At 45.0% G+C, this 25191-nt stretch overlaps 1 protein-coding gene across 1 annotated transcript in view; it reads right to left on the bottom strand.

The window, feature by feature from the left end:
* Positions 1–25191, bottom strand: part of LOC311233767 (protein Aster-B-like) — a 264385-nt gene that overhangs the window by 222402 nt on the left and 16792 nt on the right. The window contains exon 2 of the mRNA XM_084320782.1: positions 5313–5371. Within this exon, the coding sequence (XP_084176908.1) occupies positions 5313–5371 (59 nt within the window). The remainder of the gene's footprint in view (positions 1–5312; positions 5372–25191) is intronic.

Genomic DNA, 25191 nt, shown 5'->3' with positions numbered 1-25191 from the left:
ATGAGAACGTATTGCTGATTTTTTTTTTTCTTTAAGCCATTTTGAAGGGACGGTTTATGGTCTCAATTGACAATGAGAATGGACAGATAGCAATACTCTAAAGTATAGATTTAGCTCTGCAAACAGCCTCACAAACTATGCAAGTCTATTATAAAATGCTGGCCGTCTAGAGTGATATTAGACGCATCCAAGTGGCCGGGAAAGTGTTAAGGAGAAACATGAGGAGGTTGATGAGCCAAGGGGGAGAGGCAGCTGGAGGCACAGGCAGAAGGGTGGTACAAATAAATAAAAACGTGGATAAACCCTCAATTTCTATATGTTGGTTTATCGACGAAGAGCTTAAGAAACCTTATTTGTAACCTATAATATAATATAGCCACAAGCATGGATTGTTAATATGTCAAAGGAATTTCACACACATGGTTCAGCAGTGTTATGAAACATATCCTGTGAGTTTAGTAATGATTGAAGGAGAAGATAACATTTTTTTTAATCTAACCTCTAATAAACATTAGCAAGAAATAGATTACCATTAGGCCTTTTTTTAAATAAGAAAAACATTTGTATCCTATTGATGTTTCCTTTATCGTTTATCCTTGATGCTCTTTATTATATTATTTTTGGTGGCAGAGAGGGAGACAAGGTGGCAGAGAGAAAGAGGAGGTGGCAGAGAGAGAGACAAGGTGGCAGAGAGAGAGAGGAGGTGGCAGAGAGAGAGAGGAGGTGGCAGAGAGAGAGACAAGGTGGCAGAGAGAGACGAGGTGGCAGAGAGAGAGAGGAGGTGGCAGAGAAAGAGAGGAGTTGGCAGAGAGAGAGAGGAGGTGGCAGAGAGAGAGACAAGGTGGCAGAGAGAGAGACGAGGTGGCAGAGAGGAAGACAAGGTGGCAGAGAGAGAGGAGGTGGCAGAGAGAGATGAGGTGGCAGAGAGAGAGACGAGGTGGCAGAGAGGGAGACAAGGTGGCAGAGAGAGAGACAAGGTGGCAGAGAGAGAGGAGGTGGCAGAGAGAGATGAGGTGGCAGAGAGAGAGACGAGGTGGCAGAGAGAGAGACGAGGTGGCAGAGAGAGGAGGTGGCAGAGAGAGAGACGAGGTGGCAGAGAGGGAGACAAGGTGGCAGAGAGAGAGACAAGGTGGCAGAGAGAGAGGAGGTGGCAGAGAGAGATGAGGTGGCAGAGAGAGAGACGAGGTGGCAGAGAGGGAGACAAGGTGGCAGAGAGAGAGACAAGGTGGCAGAGAGGGAGACAAGGTGGCGGAGAGAGAGGAGGTAGCAGAGAGGGAGACAAGGTGGCAGAGAGAGAGAGGATGTGGCAGAGAGAGAGACAAGGTGGCAGAGAGGGAGACAGGGTGGCAGAGAGAGAGAGAGAGAGGAGGTGGCAGAGAGGGAGACAAGGTGGCAGAGAGGGAGACAAGGTGGCAGAGAGAGAGACAAGGTGGCAGAGAGAGAGACGAGGTGGCAGAGAGAGAGAGACAAGGTGGCAGAGAGGGAGACAAGGTGGCAGAGAGGGAGACAAGGTGGCAGAGAGGGAGACAAGGTGGCAGAGAGAGAGGAGGTAGCAGAGAGGGAGACAAGGTGGCAGAGAGGGAGACAAGGTGGCAGAGAGGGAGACAAGGTGGCAGAGAGAGAGACAAGGTGGCAGAGAGGGAGACAAGGTGGCAGAGAGAGAGAGAGAGGAGGTGGCAGAGAGGGAGACAGGGTGGCAGAGAGAGAGGAGGTAGCAGAGAGGGAGACAAGGTGGCAGAGAGAGAGAGGATGTGGCAGAGAGAGAGACAAGGTGGCAGAGAGGGAGACAGGGTGGCAGAGAGAGAGAGAGAGAGAGGAGGTGGCAGAGAGAGAGACAAGGTGGCAGAGAGGGAGACAGGGTGGCAGAGAGAGAGAGGAGGTGGCAGAGAGAGAGAGAAGGTGGCAGAGAGAGAGAGAGGAGGTGGCAGAGAGGGAGACAAGGTGGCAGAGAGAGAGAGGAGGTGGCAGAGAGAGAGACAAGGTGGCAGAGAGAGAGAGGAGGTGGCAGAGAGAGAGAGACGAGGTGGCAGAGAGAGAGACAATGTGGCAGAGAGAGGGACGAGGTGGCAGAGAGAGAGGAGGTGGCAGTGAGAAAGACGAGGTGGCAGAGAGAGAGAGGAGGTGGCAGAGAGAGAGAGGAGGTGGCAGAGACAAAGTCGAGGTGGCAGAGAGGGAGACAAGGTGGCAGAGAGAGAGACAAGGTGGCAGAGAGAGGGATGAGGTGGCAGAGAGAGAGGAGGTGGCAGTGAGAGAGACAAGGTGGCAGAGAGGGAGACAATGTGGCAGAGAGAGGGACGAGGTGGCAGAGAGAGAGGAGGTGGCAGTGAGAAAGACAAGGTGGCAGAGAGAGAGAGGAGGTGGCAGAGAGAGAGAGGAGGTGGCAGAGACAAAGTCGAGGTGGCAGAGAGGGAGACAAGGTGGCAGAGAGAGAGACAAGGTGGCAGAGAGAGAGAGGAGGTGGCAGAGAGAGAGAGACGAGGTGGCAGAGAGAGACAAGGTGGCAGAGAGAGAGACGAGGTGGCAGAGAGAGAGACGAGGTGGCAGAGAGAGAGACAAGGTGGCAGAGAGGGAGACAAGGTGGCAGAGAGAGAGACAAGTTGGCAGAGAGAGATAGGAGGTGGCAGAGAGAGAGACGAGGTGGCAGAGAGAGAGACAAGGTGGCAGAGAGGGAGACAAGGTGGCAGAGAGAGAGACAAGGTGGCAGAGAGAGATAGGAGGTGGCAGAGAGAGAGACAAGGTGGCAGAGAGAGAGAGAGGAGGTGGCAGAGAGAGAGACAAGGTGGCAGAGAGAGATAGGAGGTGGCAGAGAGAGAGACGAGGTGGCAGAGAGAGAGAGGAGGTGGCAGAGAGGGAGACGAGGTGGCAGAGAGAGAGGAGGTGGCAGAGAGAGAGGAGGTGGCAGAGAGAGAGAGACGAGGTGGCAGAGAGAGAGACAAGGTGGCAGAGAGAGAGGAGGTGGCAGAGAGAAAGACGAGGTGGCAGAGAGGGAGACAAGGTGGCAGAGAGAGAGACAAGGTGGCAGAGAGAGATAGGAGGTGGCAGAGAGAGAGACAAGGTGGCAGAGAGAGAGAGGAGGTGGCAGAGAGGGAGACAAGGTGGCAGAGAGAGGGACGAGGTGGCAGAGAGAGAGAGGAGGTGGCAGAGAGAGAGACAAGGTGGCAGAGAGAGAGACGAGGTGACAGAGAGAGAGAGGAGGTGGCAGAGAGAGAGAGACAAGGTGGCAGAGAGAGATGAGGTGGCAGAGAGAGAGACAAGGTGGCAGAGAGAGAGAGGAGGTGGCAGAGAGAGAGACAAGGTGGCAGAGAGAGAGAGGAGGTGGCAGAGAGAGAGAGGAGGTGGCAGAGAGAGAGACGAGGTGGCAGAGAGAGAGGAGGTGGCAGAGAAAGACGAGGTGGCAGAGAGAGACGAGGTGGCAGAGAAAGACGAGGTGGCAGAGAGAGACGAGGTGGCAGAGAGAGAGACGAGGTGGCAGAGAGGGAGACAAGGTGGCAGAGAGAGAGGAGGTGGCAGAGAGAGTGGAGGTGGCAGAGAGAAAGACGAGGTGGCAGAGAGGGAGCCAAGGTGGCAGAGAGGGAGACAAGGTGGCAGAGAGAGATGAGGTGGCAGAGAGAAAGACGAGGTGGCAGAGAGGGAGACAAGGTGGCAGAGATAGAGATGAGGTGGCAGAGAGAGAGACAAGGTGGCAGAGAGAGAGACGAGGTGGCAGAGAGAGAGATGAGGTGGCAGAGAGAGAGATGAGGTGGCAGAGAGAGGGACGATGTGGCAGAGAGAGGGACGATGTGGCAGAGAGAGAGACAAGGTGGCAGAGAGAGGGACGAGGTGGCAGAGAGAGAGAGACGAGGTGGCAGAGAGAGACGAGGTGGCAGAGAGAGAGAGGAGGTGGCAGAGAGAGAAGAGATGGCAGAGAGAGACAAGGTGGCAGAGAGAGAGAGGAGGTGGCAGAGAGAGAGATGAGGTGGCAGAGAGAGAGATGAGGTGGCAGAGAGAGGGACGATATGGCAGAGAGAGAGACAAGGTGGCAGAGAGAGAGAGGAGGTGGCAGAGAGAGGGACGAGGTGGCAGAGAGAGAGAGAGACGAGGTGGCAGAGAGAGACGAGGTGGCAGAGAGAGAGAGGAGGTGGCAGAGAGATAAGAGATGGCAGAGAGAGACAAGGTGGCAGAGAGAGAGGAGGTGGCAGAGAGAGAGATGAGGTGGCAGACTGAGAGAGGAGGTGGCAGAGAGAGAGACAAGGTGGCAGAGAGAGAGAGGAGGTGGCAGAGAGAGATAGGAGGTGGCAGAGAGAGAAGAGATGGCAGAGAGAGACAAGGTGGCAGAGAGAGAGAGGAGGTGGCAGAGAGAGAGAGACGAGGTGGCAGAGAGAGAGACAAGGTGGCAGAGAGAGGGACGATGTGTCAGAGAGAGAGAGGAGGTGGCAGACAGAGGGACGATGTGTCAGAGAGAGAGAGGAGGTGGCAGACAGAGGGACGATGTGTCAGAGAGAGAGAGGAGGTGGCAGAGAGAGAGAGGAGGTGGCAGAGAGAGAGACGAGGTGGCAGAGAGAGAGAGACGAGGTGGCAGAGAGAGACGAGGTGGCAGAGAGAGGGATGAGGTGGCAGAGAGAGAAGAGATGGCAGAGAGAGACAAGGTGGCAGAGAGGGACGTCTTGAAGAAGGAGAAGATTGGGAGCTTCTGATTCAGCTGAGAAGCCAATCAGTTGGAAATGGGAGAAATGGAGTGGATGAACTGAACTGAAATTATACAGGGATACATAGCTGCACAGTCCTATACAGTCCAGTATATATATACACTATAGATACACTTAAAGTATATTGTATACAAATACAATATAATATAAAAAATTAAATTAAAAAAAGTACAAACACAAGATAGTCCAGTGATATTAGTCTCTTGTGCAAAATACAAGATAGTCAGTACGGTGATGTGAGTCTCTAGTTCTCAAGTCCCGAGTTCTGACAGTGATAGTTCTGGCAGTAGATCCGGCCTCCCAAGCCCTTTGTTGTAGAACCTGATGGCTGCCGGTGTAAAGGACTGTGATGTGTCGGGGGGGTATGATCTACTTACCATTGTATCAAACATTATAATGAGTTTAATAGGCTTTGTGTTATTTAAATTGGCATATGCGTTAAAACCTTTGACACACGCGCACACACACACACATACACACACACACACACACACACACACACACACACACACACACACACACACACACACACACACACACACACACACACACACACACACACACACACACACACACACACACACACACACACACCACACACAAACAACACACGCAGGTATTACTCACCTCTCTTCAAGGGTCAGAAAACGTGAGGACTCTTCCTCATGGCTGCTCTGTATGCTGCTCTGTACGCTGATCTGTTGACTGCTGCACAAGGCACAAGGAGGCTTTAGTTTGTGTGTCTGTGTATGCAAAGTAAAACACCTGCTAGTGAGTGAGGTTGTATCTGTTTTCGATTCATATGGTTCCTGGCTGTATATGCACCACTACGCTTTGCTCACTTCATATCTCAGCTGTATATTATGTACCAATATGCTTTGCTCACTTCATATTTCAGCTGTATATTATGTACCAATACGCTTTGCTCACTTCATATCTCAGCTGTATATTATGTACCATAGTGAATACGCTTTGCTCACTTCATATCTCAGCCTGGCAAATGAACATAGACTAAAATCAACTTTAGATCTCCATGTCAATGTCATTTAATTAAATTGTATTTACTCAGAAGCATTTGACATTACCTTAACATTAAATCCTGGCCACTTATTTGTCAAACACTCCCCCTGAAGTTGTGTAACACTCTTCAGTATATCAGAAAGTAACTTCAGTCAAAACTCTGAAGGTGTCCTGAACATCCAGGCTCCAGGAACATCATTGCGACTAACCATTGCAGACCGCAGTGACAGAAGGCAACGTTAATGATCCAAATAATTTATTTGGTAATAATATATGAGTGCATTTGAGATGAGGACTACCATGTCGGATGACCTGGTATTGATGGCTCACACCAGAGAAGACCTTGGTAAGATAAGATACGATAAGATGATCCTTTATTAATCCCCTTGGGGAAATTCAGGTGTCAAAGCAGCATGGGGGGGGGGGGGGGGTGCACTGCAACCTTGCCCAGGCCCGACGGGGCCCGGCCCGGCCCGGCGGGTTCGGGCTGGGTAGGGCTTTTTTTAATAAATAATTCGGGCTCGGCCGGGCCCGGGCACCGCCGTTTTTTTTTTTTTTTTTTTTTTTTATATAACTAGTGTTATATGATAACCTTCGTTTTAAGATTCGCTTTCTCTTTTGCGCCAGAGAAACATTTGGATGTAATTACTGCAGCGCGCAGAGAGAACTCAGGGGACAAGTTCAACTCGATTGGTTGTGTTGGAATATAGCCAGTTGGCGAACGTTTTAATTTGTTCTTGGGATGTATGTAGCCGGTTTTGTTAACGGTGTTCAACGCGTTGCTGACGTCTGGTGAGTGATGTTTACTATTTGCTGGGTCGCGACTGCTACTTGTTTTGTTTGTTTGTTTGACTGAGTAGGCTATTGTGTGTCGTGTGTGTGTGTGTGTGCGTGTGTCAAAGAAGATTCTATAGCCTTCAATAACGTTTTACGAGGCTGATGTGTGACAGTGTGAGTCAGTCTATATAAGCGAGCACTGGGAGAGACGGCATTGCGAAACAGGCTATGTAAATGCTTCTTAGTTTTGTTTATTTATTACGTTCATATAAAACCGTGTTTCGAATATTTAAAACAAATACAAAAAAAATTATATTTTAATAATAATAATAATAATAATAATAATAATAATAATAATAATAATAATAATAATAATAATAATATTTTTTTTCTGGTTTTCACGCGGGCTAGGGCTTAAAATATTATTTACAGTCAGGCTTATTTTCGGGCAGGGCCTGAAGTTCAAGGGCTCGGGCAGGGCTCGGGCTTTATTTCAAGGCCCTTGCAGACCACTAGGGGGGATACAGGGGGGGGGAATACAGAGCTTCACAGTCCTATACAGTCCAGTATCTATACACTATAGATACAATATCAAATATAAATACAAATAAAATATACAAGTACAAAATACAAAAAGTACAATGAGTGCACGTGGATATGAGTTCTCACGTCCCGAGTTCTGACAGCGATAGTTCTGGCAGCAGGGCCGGTCGTCAGAGCCCTTGGTTGTTGTAGAGCCTGATGGCTGCCGGTATAAAGGACCGGCCCAGGCGATTTCTGGTGTGTCGGGGGAGATGAGTCTTTGGCTGAACGTGCTCTTCATTCTGGCTAGAAGCTAGCGGCCTGGAGGGCATGCCTGGTATCGAAAGGGATGAAGGTGAACGTCGGGAAGTCGAAGGTCATGGTTGATGGTGCCAGCATGGAAGTAATACGGCAGACCGGAGCATGGCCGTGTGGAGTCTGTGGAAAAGGGAGCGCAAACCAACTCTCTTCAGTGCAAGAGGTGTCAGAAGTGGGTCCGTCGGAGGTGCAGTGGAGTAAGAAGCAGCATGCAGGCGGCAAGTGAGACGTTTGAGTGTAAGCGGTGTAGGAGAGAAGTTCCACAGGCAGACGCAGCTGAGAAAGAGGGTCTCATAGTAGATGGAGAGAGCCACACTCATTGGCTACAACCCTGTGCAAAGATTTTCGAGATCGCCAAATGATTGACGGAGCTAGAGCCCCGGGAGTCGGGGGTGATAATGTGTACTTTTGCGTACTGTGGGGCACGCCTCACATATCGGCATGTAACTCGAGAACCGCTGATCGGATTCTGTCACCTGAAAGGGCAATCGACAGGCAACAAATAGGGCTTTAATTCTATCTATATATTGTATTAAAAGAAATGCACACCCGAGCCACTAGAGGTCGGCAAAGAATCGTCCACATGTGGGCCCTTGGATATTAAGAGGTCAATGTTTTTAAATATTTTTTTTTGTAGCCAAGAGTAAATACCATAACCCTATCAAAAACAGTAGTCAAAGTGTATATTTTCATTTTTACCAATGTTTTATGCGATTTATCGGAAATAATTTTTTTTTGGAAAATGCTAATTATCGTAAAAACCGCAAGAAATGACTAAATCCAGATTCAACCCTGCCATTGGAAGTTCAAGTTCAAGGTCAAATATGAATTTATAATTAAAGTCGATTATCGTTAATTACTGTATCTACAAATCCTTCTGTTTAATCATCTTCCCGCTGTTCATTTGCTTAGATTTTTTGTACACATGATCTCAATAAGGTGGTGAATAAGCTCAGTGAGCATTTTCTCCTACCCGTATACATTTTTGATCATCATCAAAATCATAAATCATAATTAACACTTTAAGTGCCGAAAACGTGTTTAGGCGTCCTTCCCCGCCATGCTCAAGTTGCCGAGGACGCCGTAACCCGTCTTTAATATCAATATTTCAAAAATCTGTGATCGGAATCATATTTTCCATCCGCAGCCTTCACACACAGTTCTGAGCTCCTCTCAATCCTCTAGCGGTTCAAGAGCGCCATCTGGTGGCCGATCGGCAGAAGCGCCAAACAGGAAGTTATGTGGATGAAGTGCTGATCACCCATATTACTTCCGGGCACTCGCTATAGGTCCCGGGACTCCATCTTGATACACTGGACATCGATCGGTTGCAAATAACTCGATAAACAACATGATTTGGACGTATATAGTATTATACAACCTGGAAATGGACCGGGTATTTCGACATCCCATAATGGAAAACTGTCTACCCCACGCTGATCGCCCAACGGCCCGCGGAGACTGGGGTGAGTTTTAGCGTGTAATATTACCGTGTTCGACACTAACTGCTATGATGAACATTTGACCCACATTAGATGAATGGTATAACGCTGCCCACGGAATTATAAACGCCCCCTCGCCCATCCGGTCAACATCAGATGACGTGTAGTAACTTCCAGAAGTCCGTCCAGTTGGATTTTTTTTATATCGCGCCGATTGCTATCAAACTGTATTTGATCATCAATATAATGCATTTGGGGCTATAAATCACGTTCTGGAGAAAGCTGCAGAAAGAGATGAAAACATACTTATACTTTAGATCATATTTTAGTATGAATATGTGAATGAAAAAGTTTAACGTTCATACACCCTGAACAATACATATAGGACATTGAATGGGCCCTAATAATGGCAATTTAGCAATAGAATTTAAAAAGTTATAGCCCTGCAAAGAAGGGGAACTTCTCCATAGACAAATAGAGCTGGCAAGGGATGGTATATCATGAATTTAGCCTTAGGCAATCAAAGTGTTAATCATAATTAATTTATTCATTACAATTGAATAATTACTAGTAACAGACACAATATTTCTGACACTGGAAATACAGACCCCCAGGTCCCTAGATGTTCCTAGATACCAAGAACATGCACATTGACCTTGCAGAAGTGGAGCAATCTTCCATTTACTTAGGCATGTACCTTTAGGCGAAAACGGTCTACAGATTAACAGATGATGTTGATTTGAGTGCATTTTATTAAGAATCTAGTTTAACTTGCTAGTGTTAATGCTACCCTATAGTAACGTTGCCTTATTTCTATGCTTCTAACATCTATAATAACTTGTCAGCTAACATTTCTGTTCACATCCATGAGAGCTCAATCAATCAATCAAAAAACCAATCAACCAATAAATCAATCAATCAATCAATTAAGTCTTGACGACATTGAAAATGAGGGTGACCTCAATTGTCTTTTCGAGTATAAATAAAGGTTGATGATGATGATGATTAAAATGTTACAGACATGAGAACAAAAACACCTTGAAATAGTGTGTATTTTGTATTTTGATGAGGGGTTGACTGAGCAATCTGCAATTCAATGTTGTCATGTGCATTTTGAGTTTAACATTTTGAAGCTTCGCTAAAGTTGTGGGCTGCACAGCACATGCAATGTCACGTCCGTTACGTTATGGAGGTACAGTATTTATAGCACAAGCATTTTATGCATGACTATGTCCAAACTTTCTGATCAAAGCTAACTCACATGAAGGTTCTGTGTGATCAATAAATGGCCATGCTCCTCAGTTTATGAGAGTGGATATATGTTATGGATGTAACATTTTACATTAAAATGTAAATGTCCTTTCTATTATAATAAAGTACTGTAACTATTGTACCGATGCAATCTTATGGTATATGATTAGCTGCATGTGTGTGTGCAAGCCATACCTGGAGGTGAAGCATTTATGCCACTTAGTCTAGACAGAGTCTGTCGGTTTTAAATGTATGAAGGAATATAATCCATATTACATTGAATAGGAAAAATTATATGGGATAAAGGAATATGTAAGAAATATTGCTGTGTAAATAATTTTCTAACTCCGTCAATATTTGGGCATATGACATGCTGTAAAAAGTCAATGTCATACACATGTCATGTATGTCATGTATAAACTATGAAACAGAGAACCACCATAATAATTCAGCTGGGGTCTAAATAATTCTCAGCATAGATTGGCATTCTATCTTGATATAGCCTAAACAAGGCCAGTACACCCACAGTCACAGAAGTCCAAAATACTATTATGAAGAGTATTTTCAATGAAAAGATTGTTTTGATTGATTGATTGAAAACTTTATTAACAGATTGCAGAATGGGTAAAATACAGTACGGCTCAATACACACAATGGGGATGCAGACCAGAGAAAGGCTTTCGTATTGTTTACATCAGGGTTGTATTTGTCGTTGAGGTGACATTGGCCAGAGCCCACAGGGGAAAGGTGCTATTTTCAGGTTAAAGGTTATGGATTGGTTTGGATTAGGTAATGGTTAGGGTTAGATTCAGGTTAGGAAAAGTGTTTAGTCAAAGTGTTTAGTCAAAACCCCCACCACCTCCTAATAGACAGTCTCCTCCCCACCGCGTGTATATATTCCCTCCCCGCCGTATGTATATTTCTCTCCCACCCACCCACCCCCTCCTAATGTACAGTCCTCTCCCCACCATATGTATATACTCTGTCAGGATCTAGGGGTAACAGTACTGTATATTTGAATACCGTTTAAGTCACAAATGTATCAGTACTAAATACCTATATGTCCCTATGCCATAAATGTCATGTATGTTGTGTATGTCAGTATATCAAAAAGCAGGGTAGCCGGACCAGCACTCACAGGTTCAATGTTTTTTAATGGCAGCCTGAATAAAAAGCAGACATGTTTCGGACAATGTCCTTCTTCAGTGATATGGCTAGCCATATATTATAGGGTTGCAAATGGTCACAAACATACATTTCTGGAAACTTTACGAACATTTTCCATGAAAAATTAAGCTGTGGAATTTTGAAAAACAAAACGTTGCTTATAATAGTGAACTTGTGTTTTGGGGACATATATATAATAAAGCAATACTAGGTCTTGTGGCATGTTTTAGTTAAAATATCCCAATTGAATGTACATTTTATTGCACTCCATTCCATACACAATGCACTCCTCCATCACATGGGCAGGTAACTGTGTATATAATGACAGATCACTGTGGTAGTTTTGAATGGGGGAAATCCAAAACACTAAAGATGGCGGCAACAACAAAACTACTGTATTTACATATTCTGAGAAAATAATGAAATGTGATTTTACTGTTAATGTTTAGTACAATTATAATTTACTGAATCTTGAGGTGAAATGTGAGTTTCAAACATGTTTACAATTTGTAATGATCTCTGCCAAAAGGCTGGGAATAGCACAGTGAGTGAGTGGTTGCCATGGTACTGTAAGGATTCTGGCAGAAATTGGTTGGCTGAAGTGCAAGATTTTACTTGTGTTACGACCCTGGCTCATGGGCACGCAACAAACCAACACCAAAACCCCGTGCTCTAACTCAAAATGCTACTATAGCAAGGAACTATTAATGTAAATGTAAACTAATGTACTAATGTAAACCCAACGGACACGGACTGGAAGAATGTGACAGCTCTCCCTCTAAGCACCGACTCTGCATGTGTGTTACTAGGGCTGGCTTTAAAGCTCCCAGCAGGTAACCAATCAGCACTAATTGGCTAATTGGCAGCCCTCACCTGCATGCCCCGTGACACAGGAGTAATCAGGCCTGCCTGCACAGTGACACAGGAGTGATCAGCTCCTGGTAAATAACACCTCCCCACCAAACTGGTTGCCCCAGAGGCAACCACCACACAACAACCCATAAACAAAAACAAAAAAAACAACTGTGACCCATTAGTTGTCAGGGCCACTACCACAACAGCGATAGCGGGTCGGCCCCTGTCGAACACGACCACCAACCGTGTTGTATGCTCCCTTTCAACAGGCCCCTCCACCGATACCGATCTGTCAAAAATAGACTGCAAACCAAAATCAACCTGAGAACTGCGCTCAACAGAACAGAACACAGCACAACAAAAACCATAGATCACTGATACCACCACCGCGCCCATATCCATCCCACCTGGCACTGGCAGTTCAGGATACTGCAAACCGTGAACATCCAGAGTAGGATGTACCGCCTCAGGTACAGCCCCAGCGTACCGGGAACATGGCAGTACGACAGTCACAAAAACGTGTGGAACACCATCTAAAATGGCGTCACCCAAAATAACATTGTCCCGATCAAAATCAAAATGGCTGCCACTCAACAGACCAGGTCGCGAAGGCGGCTCCTGCTCCACAGGACACAGGTAACTAGGTTGACCATCACACCTAGTGCATGGCAGAGAATCAGTGTGGACATGTGGATCAATGTCAGAATCATCAACTGACATACTGGGACCATCCCTGCCCACAAGTGAAACATTAGGGACAATAGAGCTACTGTGGGAAGGCTGGCAGCCTAAGTCAGGCTTAGTAGCCTCTCCAACTAGAACGGTGTCACATGAAACAACAGCACCTCTCATAGCATCCTTCCCACACTCATCCTCCAATTCATTCGTGGCCTCAGCCACCGTACAGGCTGGGATGACCTTGAGACACTGCGCTGCCATATCATCTCCTGTCACATGCTTCTCCGGCACGCATGTCAACTCTGGTTTCACCACCGGGCCTAACACAAAGCCACAATCAAGAGAATCGTTATGCAGAGGTACATCCACAGTGTGCTTTCCAAAATTCTCAACAGGTACACATTTTAATTCAACAAAGAATGTGTCACTAAGTGTAATGTCCCAAGTCGAAGTATCAACAACATCACTTTTGTCCTTTGACATTTCCTGTGCCACAGCACACACAGGGAACACTCCTGGATGTTTCTGTGCCAGCTCATTAGGGACCTCAGAAACCACAGGAATGGGAGTTACAACCGGAGTAGCCAACACTTTGTCACCAGCCAAATTATTCCCTAGAATGAAGGAGACCCCCTTTATGGGAATGTAAGAACATACCCCCACAACAACATTGCCTGATACTAAGGGAGAATTGAGCGTGACCTCATGCAAAGGTGCATCCACAAATCCACCCCCAAAGCCCCAAACAACGACACCGGAATGCAAAGAAGAGTTTTCTGAAAACGGCAAAACCCCCTCCAGAATGAGGGACTGAAAAGCACCGGTATCTTTCCAAATTGTTATAGCCTGTTTGGACTCTAGTGCATTAGTCAGGGAAACAAACCCATCCATCATAAACCTTGAGGAACCCTCAAGCTCTTTGTCCACACTTTTGATACTTCCCCCATCACCATCTAACGTTGGCATAGGCGTTCTGCATATGGTTTCTACCAGAGCCACAGTTCTGACATTTTTCTGCTCAAGCACCGGGCACCCAGCAACGATATGACCAGGTTCTTTACAGTAGAAACAGATAATCCCTTCTGGGAATGCACCAGCAGAACCACCCCGCCTAGGAGGTGAAGTTAACTGACCAGCAGACACAGGTTTCGGGAAACGTCCCCCCTGAACAGGACGCCTATCCCCGGACTCAACACGGTAGTCCTCCAAAAACACGGACTTGTGTGTCAACACAAACTCATCAGCGAAGACAGCGAAGACAGCGCCTATCTTCGATACCTTACGCTCATTTAGATGTGTGGAAACGGTATCAGGAACACATCTTTTAAACTCCTTTAGGAGAATCAACTGCCTAAGCTGCTCTCTTGACTCTGCCTTCTGAGAAGTGCACCACCTGTCAAACAGGTTCTCCTTCTCCCTTCCAAATTCAACATAAGACTGCCCCTCCGACCTGCGATAACCTCTAAAACGCTGACGATAGGCCTCGGGGACCAACTCATAAGCCCTCAATATGGAAGCTTTAACAAGCTCATAATCAGCGCTTTGTTCAAGGGACAGAGCAGTGTAGGCTTCTTGTGCCCTACCAACTAAAACACATTGCAGCAGCAGTGTCCAGGCGGTATCAGGCCACTTCAATGTGGTTGCCACCTGTTCAAAAAGGGGAAAATATCTTTCCACGTCTTTCTCGAAAAATGGAGGCACCATCCTAATATTCCTGCCTACATCAAAACCGGAACGTGACTCTGGATGCAGAGCACCCGCCTGCAAGGCAGCATGCTTATATTCAAGCTCCTTCTGTGCACGCTCGTGCTCCAGCAACATTTGTTTCTCCTTAAACTCACGCTCCTCACGCTTAAACTCACGCTCCTCACGCTCACGCTCATGCTCACGCTCCTCTTTCCTCTCTCTCTCCTTAAGCTCACGCTCCTCTTTACTCTCTCTCTCCTTAAGCTCACGCTCCTCTCTCCTCTCCTCACGCTCTCGCTCTAGCTGCCTTTCCTTAAACTCCAACTCCCTAATCCTCCACTCACCCTCTACACCAGGTAATAGCGGAGACGCGCCAGACGAAGGAGGCTCCTCCACCCTCTCCTCAAGCACCTGCTCCCTAATGAGTAAGACCCTTAAAGCACTCAAGGCAGTCGGCTTCAAACGTTTCTCACCTGCAGAAAGCTCTACCCTGTAGTGTACAGCAAGTTCTAGAAGTTGTTCTTTGGAAAACTTCTCCAACATGTCATGAGACGGGCGATCAACAAAGTCCTTGATGGAAGCCATCGTCACTGTACCAGCCACCACAAGCTACACACTCTACCTCACAGTCACGAAGAACCACTAACGAACCACGAAGAACCACTAAAGACCCACTGAAGACCCCCTGACGAACCACTGAAGAACCACGAAGAACCACTGAAGAACCATGAAGAACTCCTGAAGAATGCAAAATGCCAACAATAACAACCAGAAGGGAACGCGGTGGAAATGTGAGCTCTACGGAGCGCACCTTTCTAGTTCGCAAAAAAAATAAAATAAAAATAAAACACACCCACCTTAAATAGACGTGTCATACACGCAGGGTGTTAGGTGCTACCAGGTATGCTCACCAAACACTCAAACAAACAAAATAAATCCAACAAACAAATCCAAACAGGTGCGCCTTCTAACCTGATATGACTACATATGCTTCTACGTCTAAACTGCAGTCAAAACCGGCCCACCACATGTCTACCCTAAGAAACACTAAATCAAGCCCTACCACACTACCTGTGTTTTCTGGCCGCCCTAATCTACCTACCCTTAAACTAATGCCCTGTAGACCTAACCATCTTCAACCACACCTGCTACCAGTCAAAGATCATACTTGACCATCCACCCGTCCAGTACATGATACGGTACCAGACAAGCAGATGGTGCTAATCCCTTCCCTGACTGCCCCAGGAGTATGTGGTGCACAGGACGCTAACCAACAACCAGAAAATAATGTCCCTATCTACATGTGGTGCCCACTAAACTATATATTTTAACAGCATAAGTAGTCACATCAAATTACAAACAAATACGGCATACTCACCTGTTTGATGAAATGGCTCAAGCCCCCACGTTACACCATATGTAACGAACACCACCCAAACCATAATACCATGACACCCCGTGTAACACAAAAAAAAAACCACCAAACAAATTTCTAGGGGTAAATATCCCGGACGAGCGCCCAACTGTTACGACCCTGGCTCATGGGCACGCAACCTATGTGCAAACCAACACCAAAACCCTGTGCTCTAACTCAAAATGCTACTATAGCAAGGAACTATTAATGTAAATGTAAACTAATGTACTAATGTAAACTGTGGGATATTTGTAGTCATCCTGATGAAGAATGTGCTCAGTCAACCGAGGATTGGATAATAACAAAGGTTTATTAACCAAACAGATAGAATACATAGAGAGAATGGCTGAGGCTCTCGCCCCAGGTGATCAGCTGAAATGACCCAGGTAAAGAGCCCTGGATAGATCTCAAGAGGAGATCTATATAGTTAACAGGAGGGGGTGTGGTCCCATTTGATAGGTCAGATGGGGGGGAGGGGGTACAGGTTTGGGGACACAAGGGAGGGGGTGATTCCACAGAGAGGGGGGGGGGGGGGCACAGGTAAGGGGAACATATTTACATGAGGACATATTATACCACAATACTCACTTTTCTTTCTTATAATGTGGGTGAGATTAATGTATAATATACCAGGATTGTTTGGAACAGGTAAAAGTGGGGACCGATGTAATCCATCGGTTATCAGATAATGAAAAAAATAGAAAATAATTAAAATAATGAAAATGTTGGCCAATGTGTTCTGTTGGTTGGCCTAATAATTTAAACTAGTATTATTTATATACATGATTCATGACATGATCGACTGGACTGCGGTCTGTGTTATTTTGATATCAGAGATGTGGGAATAGATATCACCCTTTTCTTTTATTAATCGCTCAAAATACCTATATCAATGAGTGGTCCTCAACTCTGATATCAAACAACAATTAACATAATCATTAGAAGCTATAGCTGTGCAAATATCTTGGCATACCTTCAGTCGTTCATGTCGTGACTCAGGGGAGCTAATGTGATCGTTGTGCATAATTATTAGGAATAGGATTTACACATAAGCATTAACTTAGTGGCTAAAGTGTACAAAAACATTTTAACAACCGTTAACCTGGTGGTTAATAAAACTAACATGATTGATTATGGGAAACTGTTCACAATTATATATATATATATGTTTGCACATTTTATGATGATTCTTGATGAAATTACTTAGGATCCAGTTGTATTTAACCTGAGTTTGAGTGTCACTTTCATCTGTGATTGGCTCAGTTTTGTTGGTCTTTACTTAGAATCAGGCAATTTTCTCCATTTATTCTCTATAAATGAGGAGATAAAACGTCTTATGCATCGCTTCTGTATGTAATTCTAGTGCATATACTATCAATGGTTCACCATACAGGTGCAAAACAACGTTACATGTCCTCTTCTATGAGAGAATAAAACAACTGATTCTTTCTTGTCTGACAATACAATTTTGTAACCTAAGTAATTCAAATGTGATGTAATGTGATCATGTGGTCACTTCTTCCTTCAGCAATACATTTTAGCTCATTATTACTAACCATTGTTAATGCTTTCTCATTGATTTCTTTTCATCACATCCCTAGTTCATCGTTTTGCAGATACATACAATTGTGTGAAAAGTTTCCTGCTTGTGAAGGTATTAATCTGAATGATGTTGCGTCGTTGTTGACAAGGTGTTCTCTGTCGGCCGTGTGGCAGGGCCAAACAGTAACACATAAAAATTAAATAAATACATAACAATGTGGACACTGTGTTCAGAAGTCTCTTGGTTCACAGGTCTCTGATGATGTCTCTTCTTGACGATGCAGTCGGGAACATTCACTGGTCGCCGTTCATTCCCTGTCAAGGGTCACCTGTAGCAGTCAACTATAGTGGTCTTGCAGACTCTTTTCCTAGAACCTGTGTTGTTCTCCACCACCATCACATGTCTGCCACTGTGCTCACGCTTGGCCCCTATCAGGCCTAGAGACATGGTGGTCAGGGCGTTCTTGAACGTGCTGTGTGGTGGTTGGTCCCCCCCGTTCCTCGTCATCGCGGTACTAGAGGGGCGAGGGGGCGGGCGTTTTTGAATGTGTTGTGCTGGTTTCGTTGTCCTCTCCTCGTCATTGCGGTACCACTTGATGGAGGGCGAGGGCCCGCCGGTGTAGTGGCTAGTCAGTAGGACGCTCTCTCTCACACGGATGACAATCTTGTCATGGGAATCCACCTTGATGGTCGGGGACTTCAGTTCCCATCTGCAGGTGATGGGTTTGGTCTGCCGTGGTCTGCAGTGCCGGGGTGGAGGCCGTCAAAGGTTGATCTCCTCTTCGTCAGTGTCTCCTTGGTCAGTCTCCTTCGTGGTCCCCTGCTCCACTTTCTTGGGGATGTCTGTGGGCTGGGTTGGATGGCGGTTCTCCCACGGTTGTTGTCGTCGTTCTGGTTGTGTCCGCAGCTCCTTGGCGGCGTCCCTGGTGGTAGTATGTTGTCGTGGGTCGCTCAGGTCGCTGGGTTGTGTTCCTCCTTCTGTCCTCTCACCAATTCGTGATCTGAGGATGATAAAAACTGCCTTAGAAAACTCCTCACATAAATGATTCAACGCCTTTCTGCTACAGAGGAAAATCATTTAGGGTTAATTCAATTTATTGTAAATAAAATCACTTAATTGAAAATAGGAAATGCAAGTCAATTGCATTAGCAGTGATTCCTTGTGTCAAGAAGGTCACATTCACTACAATCTTATCAGATCTTGTATCTAACTAGATCTTACAGCATTAGGCTTTAAATAAAATTTGTAAATGAATGGCCAAAGTCTTGAATCAGATAAAATAGTCTGTGATGTTAAATTGAAGTTGATCTTACCTCAGGATGCGTTGGGTGTGCCTCAGGATACTTACCTCGCCACGACTTCTCTGGCGTTATTCACGTCTCAGTGTGGCTCGTCATAATTTAGCATGGGGAAAAAACATAAAATCTAGGTAGTCAGTTAATTTTGCATGAAAACCAATCATTCGTTTTGTCATCTAACCCTAACTAACCTTACTGTCATGTATTTGTCCTAATAAACTAACCTACACTGTAGCACTCAACACTAATAAAACTAACCTACACTGTGGCACTCAACACTTTGATGAACATTGTTACTCAGCTGATAGAGTTGTGCCCTTTTTGATGTCCTGTCATACAGTGTCAGCTAAATGATCAATGTACGTGTGTACCTTGTACATTTAGATAATTGTGTTTCAATTTTGTGGTTGATATTTTGCAGTCATGGAAATGTATTAGTTGTTAAAAGAATAGTCATGCATGTTATTGGTTATAAACAGAGAATAGAAGGAGGAGATTGTAAGTAAAGTTGTTTTCATCATTAATCTTTCATCTCGGGCACTTCTCTAATTCATGTGCCTCTTACATTTACATTTACATTTAGTCATTTAGCTGACGCTTTTATCCAAAGCGACTTACAAGTTCTGTACGACAAGCCATCAGGAAAAGAGATGATGAAAACGACTGGTTAGTTATTGTTAGTATGGGAATTAGGTAGATTTTCATGACTGCAACATCATCACCTGTGTTTATACTATACTAAGTTGAGTCTCTAGGTGTGGTCAGAGTCCTCTCTAGGCATTTGCATTGTCTTTCAGCTCCACATCGTCCTCAGCTGATTTTCGTGTTCAAATGTAGATTAATTTGGGGTCTCAATTTAAATGATTGTAGCTGGTCTCACTTTGTGCTTTGTCTGTGTTCAGATGCAAATCACTGGAGTTTCAGCTTTTGTGATACAATGTGTTTACACCCATTCTGCATCTTGACCCAGAGCCAGATCTCTTGGTTGTCTGTAAATACAAACACATGTTAATTTCCCACTCTTTTCTTTTATTCTGGGTGAATCCTCTTTGACTGTCTGTGTGCTCAACAAACATTAGCTAGTCCTTCTCTATTTCATCATCTCACTCAATGTTACTGTGGAAAAAGAGGAGGCATGATTTTGGCCTCATTTAAACATTATCTGCATTTATTCATTATCTCTAAAGAAAGGTTGTTATTCTTTCTTTAGCTTTTAGATCAATTCTATCCAATTGATTAGAATCCTATTTAAAACTAGCTTTGGTCAATCGATTGTCTCTCAGCTCTGCACTGTCTCTCGGTTGACTTGCAAATTGTTGGATTTTCTGTCTTTTGTGATACAATTTGGGTGTAGTCATGCACTGTTTTGCATCTCGCCTCAGAGCCAGATCTGTAAATACAAACACATGTTAATTTTCCACTCTTTTCTAAGACCATCTGAGTGGGTTCTCCTTGATTGTCTGTGAGCTTAACAAAACATCAGCTATTTCTCATCCATCCCGTTCTAGGATGTAATGATAGTGTTATCATTTATCAATCATATCGCATATGTACACAAGCATCATATGAATGTGGAACCACACATTTTGAATCATGTTTAAAATGTCTTACAATGGAAAGGGCTAGTTATCTTTCATTGGTTCTTTAGATAAACACATTAACTCAAGTGAATATAACCTAAACATCTTACTTTTAAACATGATCTATGTTGTTTGTGCCCAAGTTTGTACTTTGCTGTAACTGAGATGATAGTTGTGTATATGTACAGTTTCTACGTCAAATGACTCCCTTTTCTTGACTCCTTTTGTATCACAAACAGTACTGAATTTGCAAATCTGGTATGTCATAAATGTACAGATGTAGCAGTACTGACTATCTGTATGTCATGTATGTCATAATATGTCCTGATAAATTGAAAATGGGGGACCCTGATGTAAACAAATCTGGTATTGAAAATGGGGGACCCTGATGTAAACAAGACTAAAGTCTCTCTCTGGTCTGCATCCCCTTAACAATTGTGTGTTGAGCTGTGCTGTATTGTACCTATTCTGCAATCTGTTAATAAAGTTTTCAATCAATCAATCAAAGCATCTATATTTATGATTTTCATACTCACCGGGGAAAGCTGTTTGTGTTGACGTCGGTTCCTGAGGCTGTAGCACGTTACGTGTCGTTAATGCAATGTTCGGTTCGTTTCTCCGGTGGTCTGGGATAATGCAATCCTGGAAACACTCTTCTGCATCTCGCCACCGCAACTCAACACTTTCCAATAGCAGCGCGCACATACATATACAAATAAAACATATACTGCACGTGGATTTCATATACCTTCGGCCTTGGGCATATTAAACTTTACGTTTGCCTATGGATAGTTTAATATAAAATCATAACTTAACGGCGCGCATAGCGTCACGTCATTGCTCCATGCGACGTTCGTGTGTTCTCATTCGCCTCGGAAATAACGCTTTGCAATTCATACAGTATTTTTCCCACGAGCTCTCAATAGCCTGGAATTCCTATACCAGCGTTTTGTTACCGAATGAACGCGCCTGTGCATATGTGAAACGTAAACAAACTGAAACGATAAACTATACTTCCCCAAATGGTCGTTCCCGTGGGCCGCGGAAATTACTACTTTAGTTTGTCGCGTGAACTGCACCTCAATGTTATTCTTTGTATAACGGTAACTCGTCTCTCAATGCTCGTCGCGCTATCCGCAGCCGGTTCTTGACTCAATAAAGCAACGCGACGGGTCCTATAATACTTGTGCACATACAAACGAGACTTAAACAGACAAACAAACATTAATACATATAAGTTAACGTGTGTATATATCTGACTGTATTGGATCGCTGTACGTTTAGTCGGCCAACATCTGTTGCGACAAGGCATTTATCCCTTGATTTAACTACACATCGTTATTAAAGTCATAACGACCGAACCTGACTTCGAAATTTACCAGCGATATATTAGATTATATATACCTTTTAATCACACTCACGGTCCCTTCGACCTGCGACTCGTTAAATGTACATTCACGTACTCCCGAGACATCGCCGGTCATCTTCCCGCTATCTGTATAATCAATTGGAATTCAATCCAAATACATCGTTTTCAGGAATGGAAGATATTGTGGGCTTAGTTTGAGGTTGAAACAATGAATATTATGACGCTACTCTGGTAATTAATAGGTTCCAATAGAGTAGCGTTTTCCAAGGATATCACATCATAATAAGCCCACGTTTCTTGCCTTGTTGCCTATATTTTAGCCTGCATCAGCTAGACTTGGGTTAGCAAACCAACAACCTTATTTTGTGCCCTAACTTTCGGTTTGGCAACAGCCAAATCCGGGAATAGCACAGACAACCCATCCTTTCAGAACATCTGTCCAGATAAGGACCCAGGTACACGCGTTTCCCCGGTACGATTCTCAATACAGATCAGATATATTAATGCACATTATTCTTACTCAGCCATGATCTCAATATTTGACAACATTCTGTAATATTCACCTGGCACAGAGAAAAGCGGGAAGGTTTTAATTCCTTTCCATACATTTTTGGTCGACCATCCTATTATACTCACTTTTCTCTGTATAGTTGAAACAACACAGCACGCCGGGAGGACGCAAGAGTCCGTCACAAGTTCGTAGACGCCAATTGTGGGATATTTGTAGTCATCCTGATGAAGAATGTGCTCAGTCAACCGAGGATTGGATAATAACAAAGGTTTATTAACCAAACAGATAGAATACATAGAGAGAATGGCTGAGGCTCTCGCCCCAGGTGATCAGCTGAAAATGACCCAGGTAAAGAGCCCTGGATAGATCTCAAGAGGAGATCTATATAGTTAACAGGAGGGGGTGTGGTCCCATTTGATAGGTCAGATGGGGGGGAGGGGGTACAGGTTTGGGGACACAAGGGAGGGGGGTGATTCCACAGAGAGAGGGGGGGGGGCACAGGTAAGGGGAACATATTTACATGAGGACATATTATACCACAAAACCCAACGGACACGGACTGGAAGAATGTGACAGCTCTCCCTCTAAGCACCGTCTCTGCATGTGTGTTACTAGGGCTGGCTTTAAAGCTCCCAGCAGGTAACCAATCAGCACTAATTGGCTAATTGGCAGCCCTCACCTGCATGCCCCGTGACACAGGAGTAATCAGGCCTGCCTGCACAGTGACACAGGAGTGATCAGCTCCTGGTACATAACACTTGTGTTTCTTAAACGTCTTGCATGCAGTGGAAAATGAAAATGTTCATGCAAAAGCTCTAAATAGTTTTTCTGGACTTCTGTTAATGTGAACACACGTTTTTTTAGAAGCAACTGGGATGTGCGCTGTTTTAAGTGAGGGTGGACTGAATGGATATGTTGTTCTATTACGTGTAGCTCTCGCTCAGCGTCTATTGCACATATCTCACTCCAGTGCATGTGCACTGAATAAAAACTCACAAAATGTACCTTTACCTACCAACATCCGTCTGGCCACACCCCCATCTGCCACCTATATAAGCAGGGGTGTGGCCACACACTCATCTCCTTTTTCACTTTCACCACAAGAAAGTGCCTGTATACCAATCACTTTGACGAGGAAAAGAAAGTATTTAGCTGAAGAAAGGAAAACAGAAGAGCAAGGAGATACGTTGACGTTATATCTTTGTTTTCTCTCTCACTATTTTCGAGAAAATACGGCGATAATGTCTTCGTCACTGGGGTGTCTGGAAGATGATGATCATTCTGACCTCCACCGGCTTTTTCGTATTAGGGGCTCGCGTCGCTGATCTACTCCCCACCTGCAGTCCTCCAAAGCTGCGGCTGGATAGGTATTGAACCTCCGGTTCTACAGCTGGACTGCAGGAGGCACCGGTTGTTTGTGAGACATTGGTTGCCTCTGGGTTGGGTGAGTGATGTTTTGCTATGCAGGCACTGGTTGTACTGCTAATGCTATGGGGGTTAGCTGCACAATTTTACGAAGGCCGGCCCCAGATTGGGGTCCTCTGTTCGGCCTCTTAGGCGACGGACGGAGGGTCCTGGTCTGAAGCCCATAATGGTCAAACTATGGGCCGCGACCGAGATATGGTTTAAACCCGGGGTTCTCTGGACGAGCGGATTCTTCTCTGTCCCGTGAAGGCCCCATCTTTCAAATGAATGAAAGATTAAACCCTAAGCACGAGGAAAAGTGAGTCTGGATTTTCGTTATCGGAAGTTCCATGCTCAAGTCGGCTGCAGCCCATACGGGAATTGTGCCGACTCCGCTTTATGTCTGTTAAATCACTGTTGAAAACTGTGTTGACATTTCTTTTTCTCTTCTCTCTTAGGATGAGGAGGGACTCAGGCGGCGGCCTGTCTGAAGTGTGGCTTATTATGTTCTTGTGTACAGTTCAGGTGATAGCTGCTTAGCTTGCGTGCTAGTTGTGTGGCCTACTGTTAGCCAGTCAGCTGTTAGCTGTGGCGCTAGCCCGTTGCGTTCACTAGGCTAGGAACGTTAGCTTGTTGCTATCAGTCGGGAGTGGCTGTTAGCTTAAAGGGGAAATATTTTACTATTTCTTTCACTATTTGGGCACTTTTACACAATTCCTGTGAGTTTATGGAACACCTCTGTAATTATACATTTTTTTAATTCATTGTTTTGTATTTCTAATCAAGTCCTCAAAAACAGCATTTTTCTACCTCAAGATCTCGAGCCGTTTTGAGGCTGGGCAGCAGCCTGGGCTCCTAAACCACTGTGTGGCCTGGTGGCATCTGCCACATTATCATGCAGCGGTGTCTCTCTGACATCACAAATCATCACATTTTCAGATGACTCAGTTCAGTGAGGGTGAATATTGTGAGAGGAGAATTGGAAGAATGCGCCAATATGAGAATTAGAGACATAGATCATATTAATATAAGTCCACATAGCTAGGAAACAATGCTAAACACTGAAAAAGGCCATTTATAAGATAGTTCCCCTTTAATGCTACACTGTTGAACGTTACTGTGATGTATGTGGCTGTTGGTGTGTTCGACCTCACCATTCCTATTCCTGCCCTCTAGGGGGAGGGCGAGCACTTCTTAAGGTGACAGCTCAGCCCGCTTCCGGGTTCGTTGTGATGGCAATAAAGATAGCTGCATCCATCGTATGTAGTCCCTGTCAACAGCGTATCCAGTGTGATTAATATGCTACCATTGTACGGGGTCACATATATAATAAATGGCGACGAGTACGGTTCATCCAGTGACGGCACTGGTTGAAAAGAATCCACGCTAACGTTTGTTTGATGACGGAACGAGTGGAAGAGGAATCTACACTGACGCCGGTTAGCGAAGGGGCTAACGTCGGCGGATCTGCCGCGGGACAATCACACAGAGGGATGGCTGGTATCATCGGGCATATCGTGGCTTTTGATGAATCGACGGAGCAGTGGCCAACTTATGTGGAACGGTTTGAACATTTTGTGGCTGCAAATGACATTTCCGATGAGAAGAGGCTTCCGGTGTTTTTGAGTCTAATAGGAACAACAACATACGGGTTACTGCGCAGTTTGATTG

The sequence above is a fragment of the Notolepis coatsorum genome, assembly GCF_963971535.1.
Source record: "Notolepis coatsorum genome assembly, chromosome: 8".
NCBI lineage: Eukaryota > Metazoa > Chordata > Actinopteri > Aulopiformes > Paralepididae > Notolepis > Notolepis coatsorum.
Note: the sequence above shows the minus strand (reverse complement) of the source record. Positions and strands in the feature narration are given on the sequence as shown.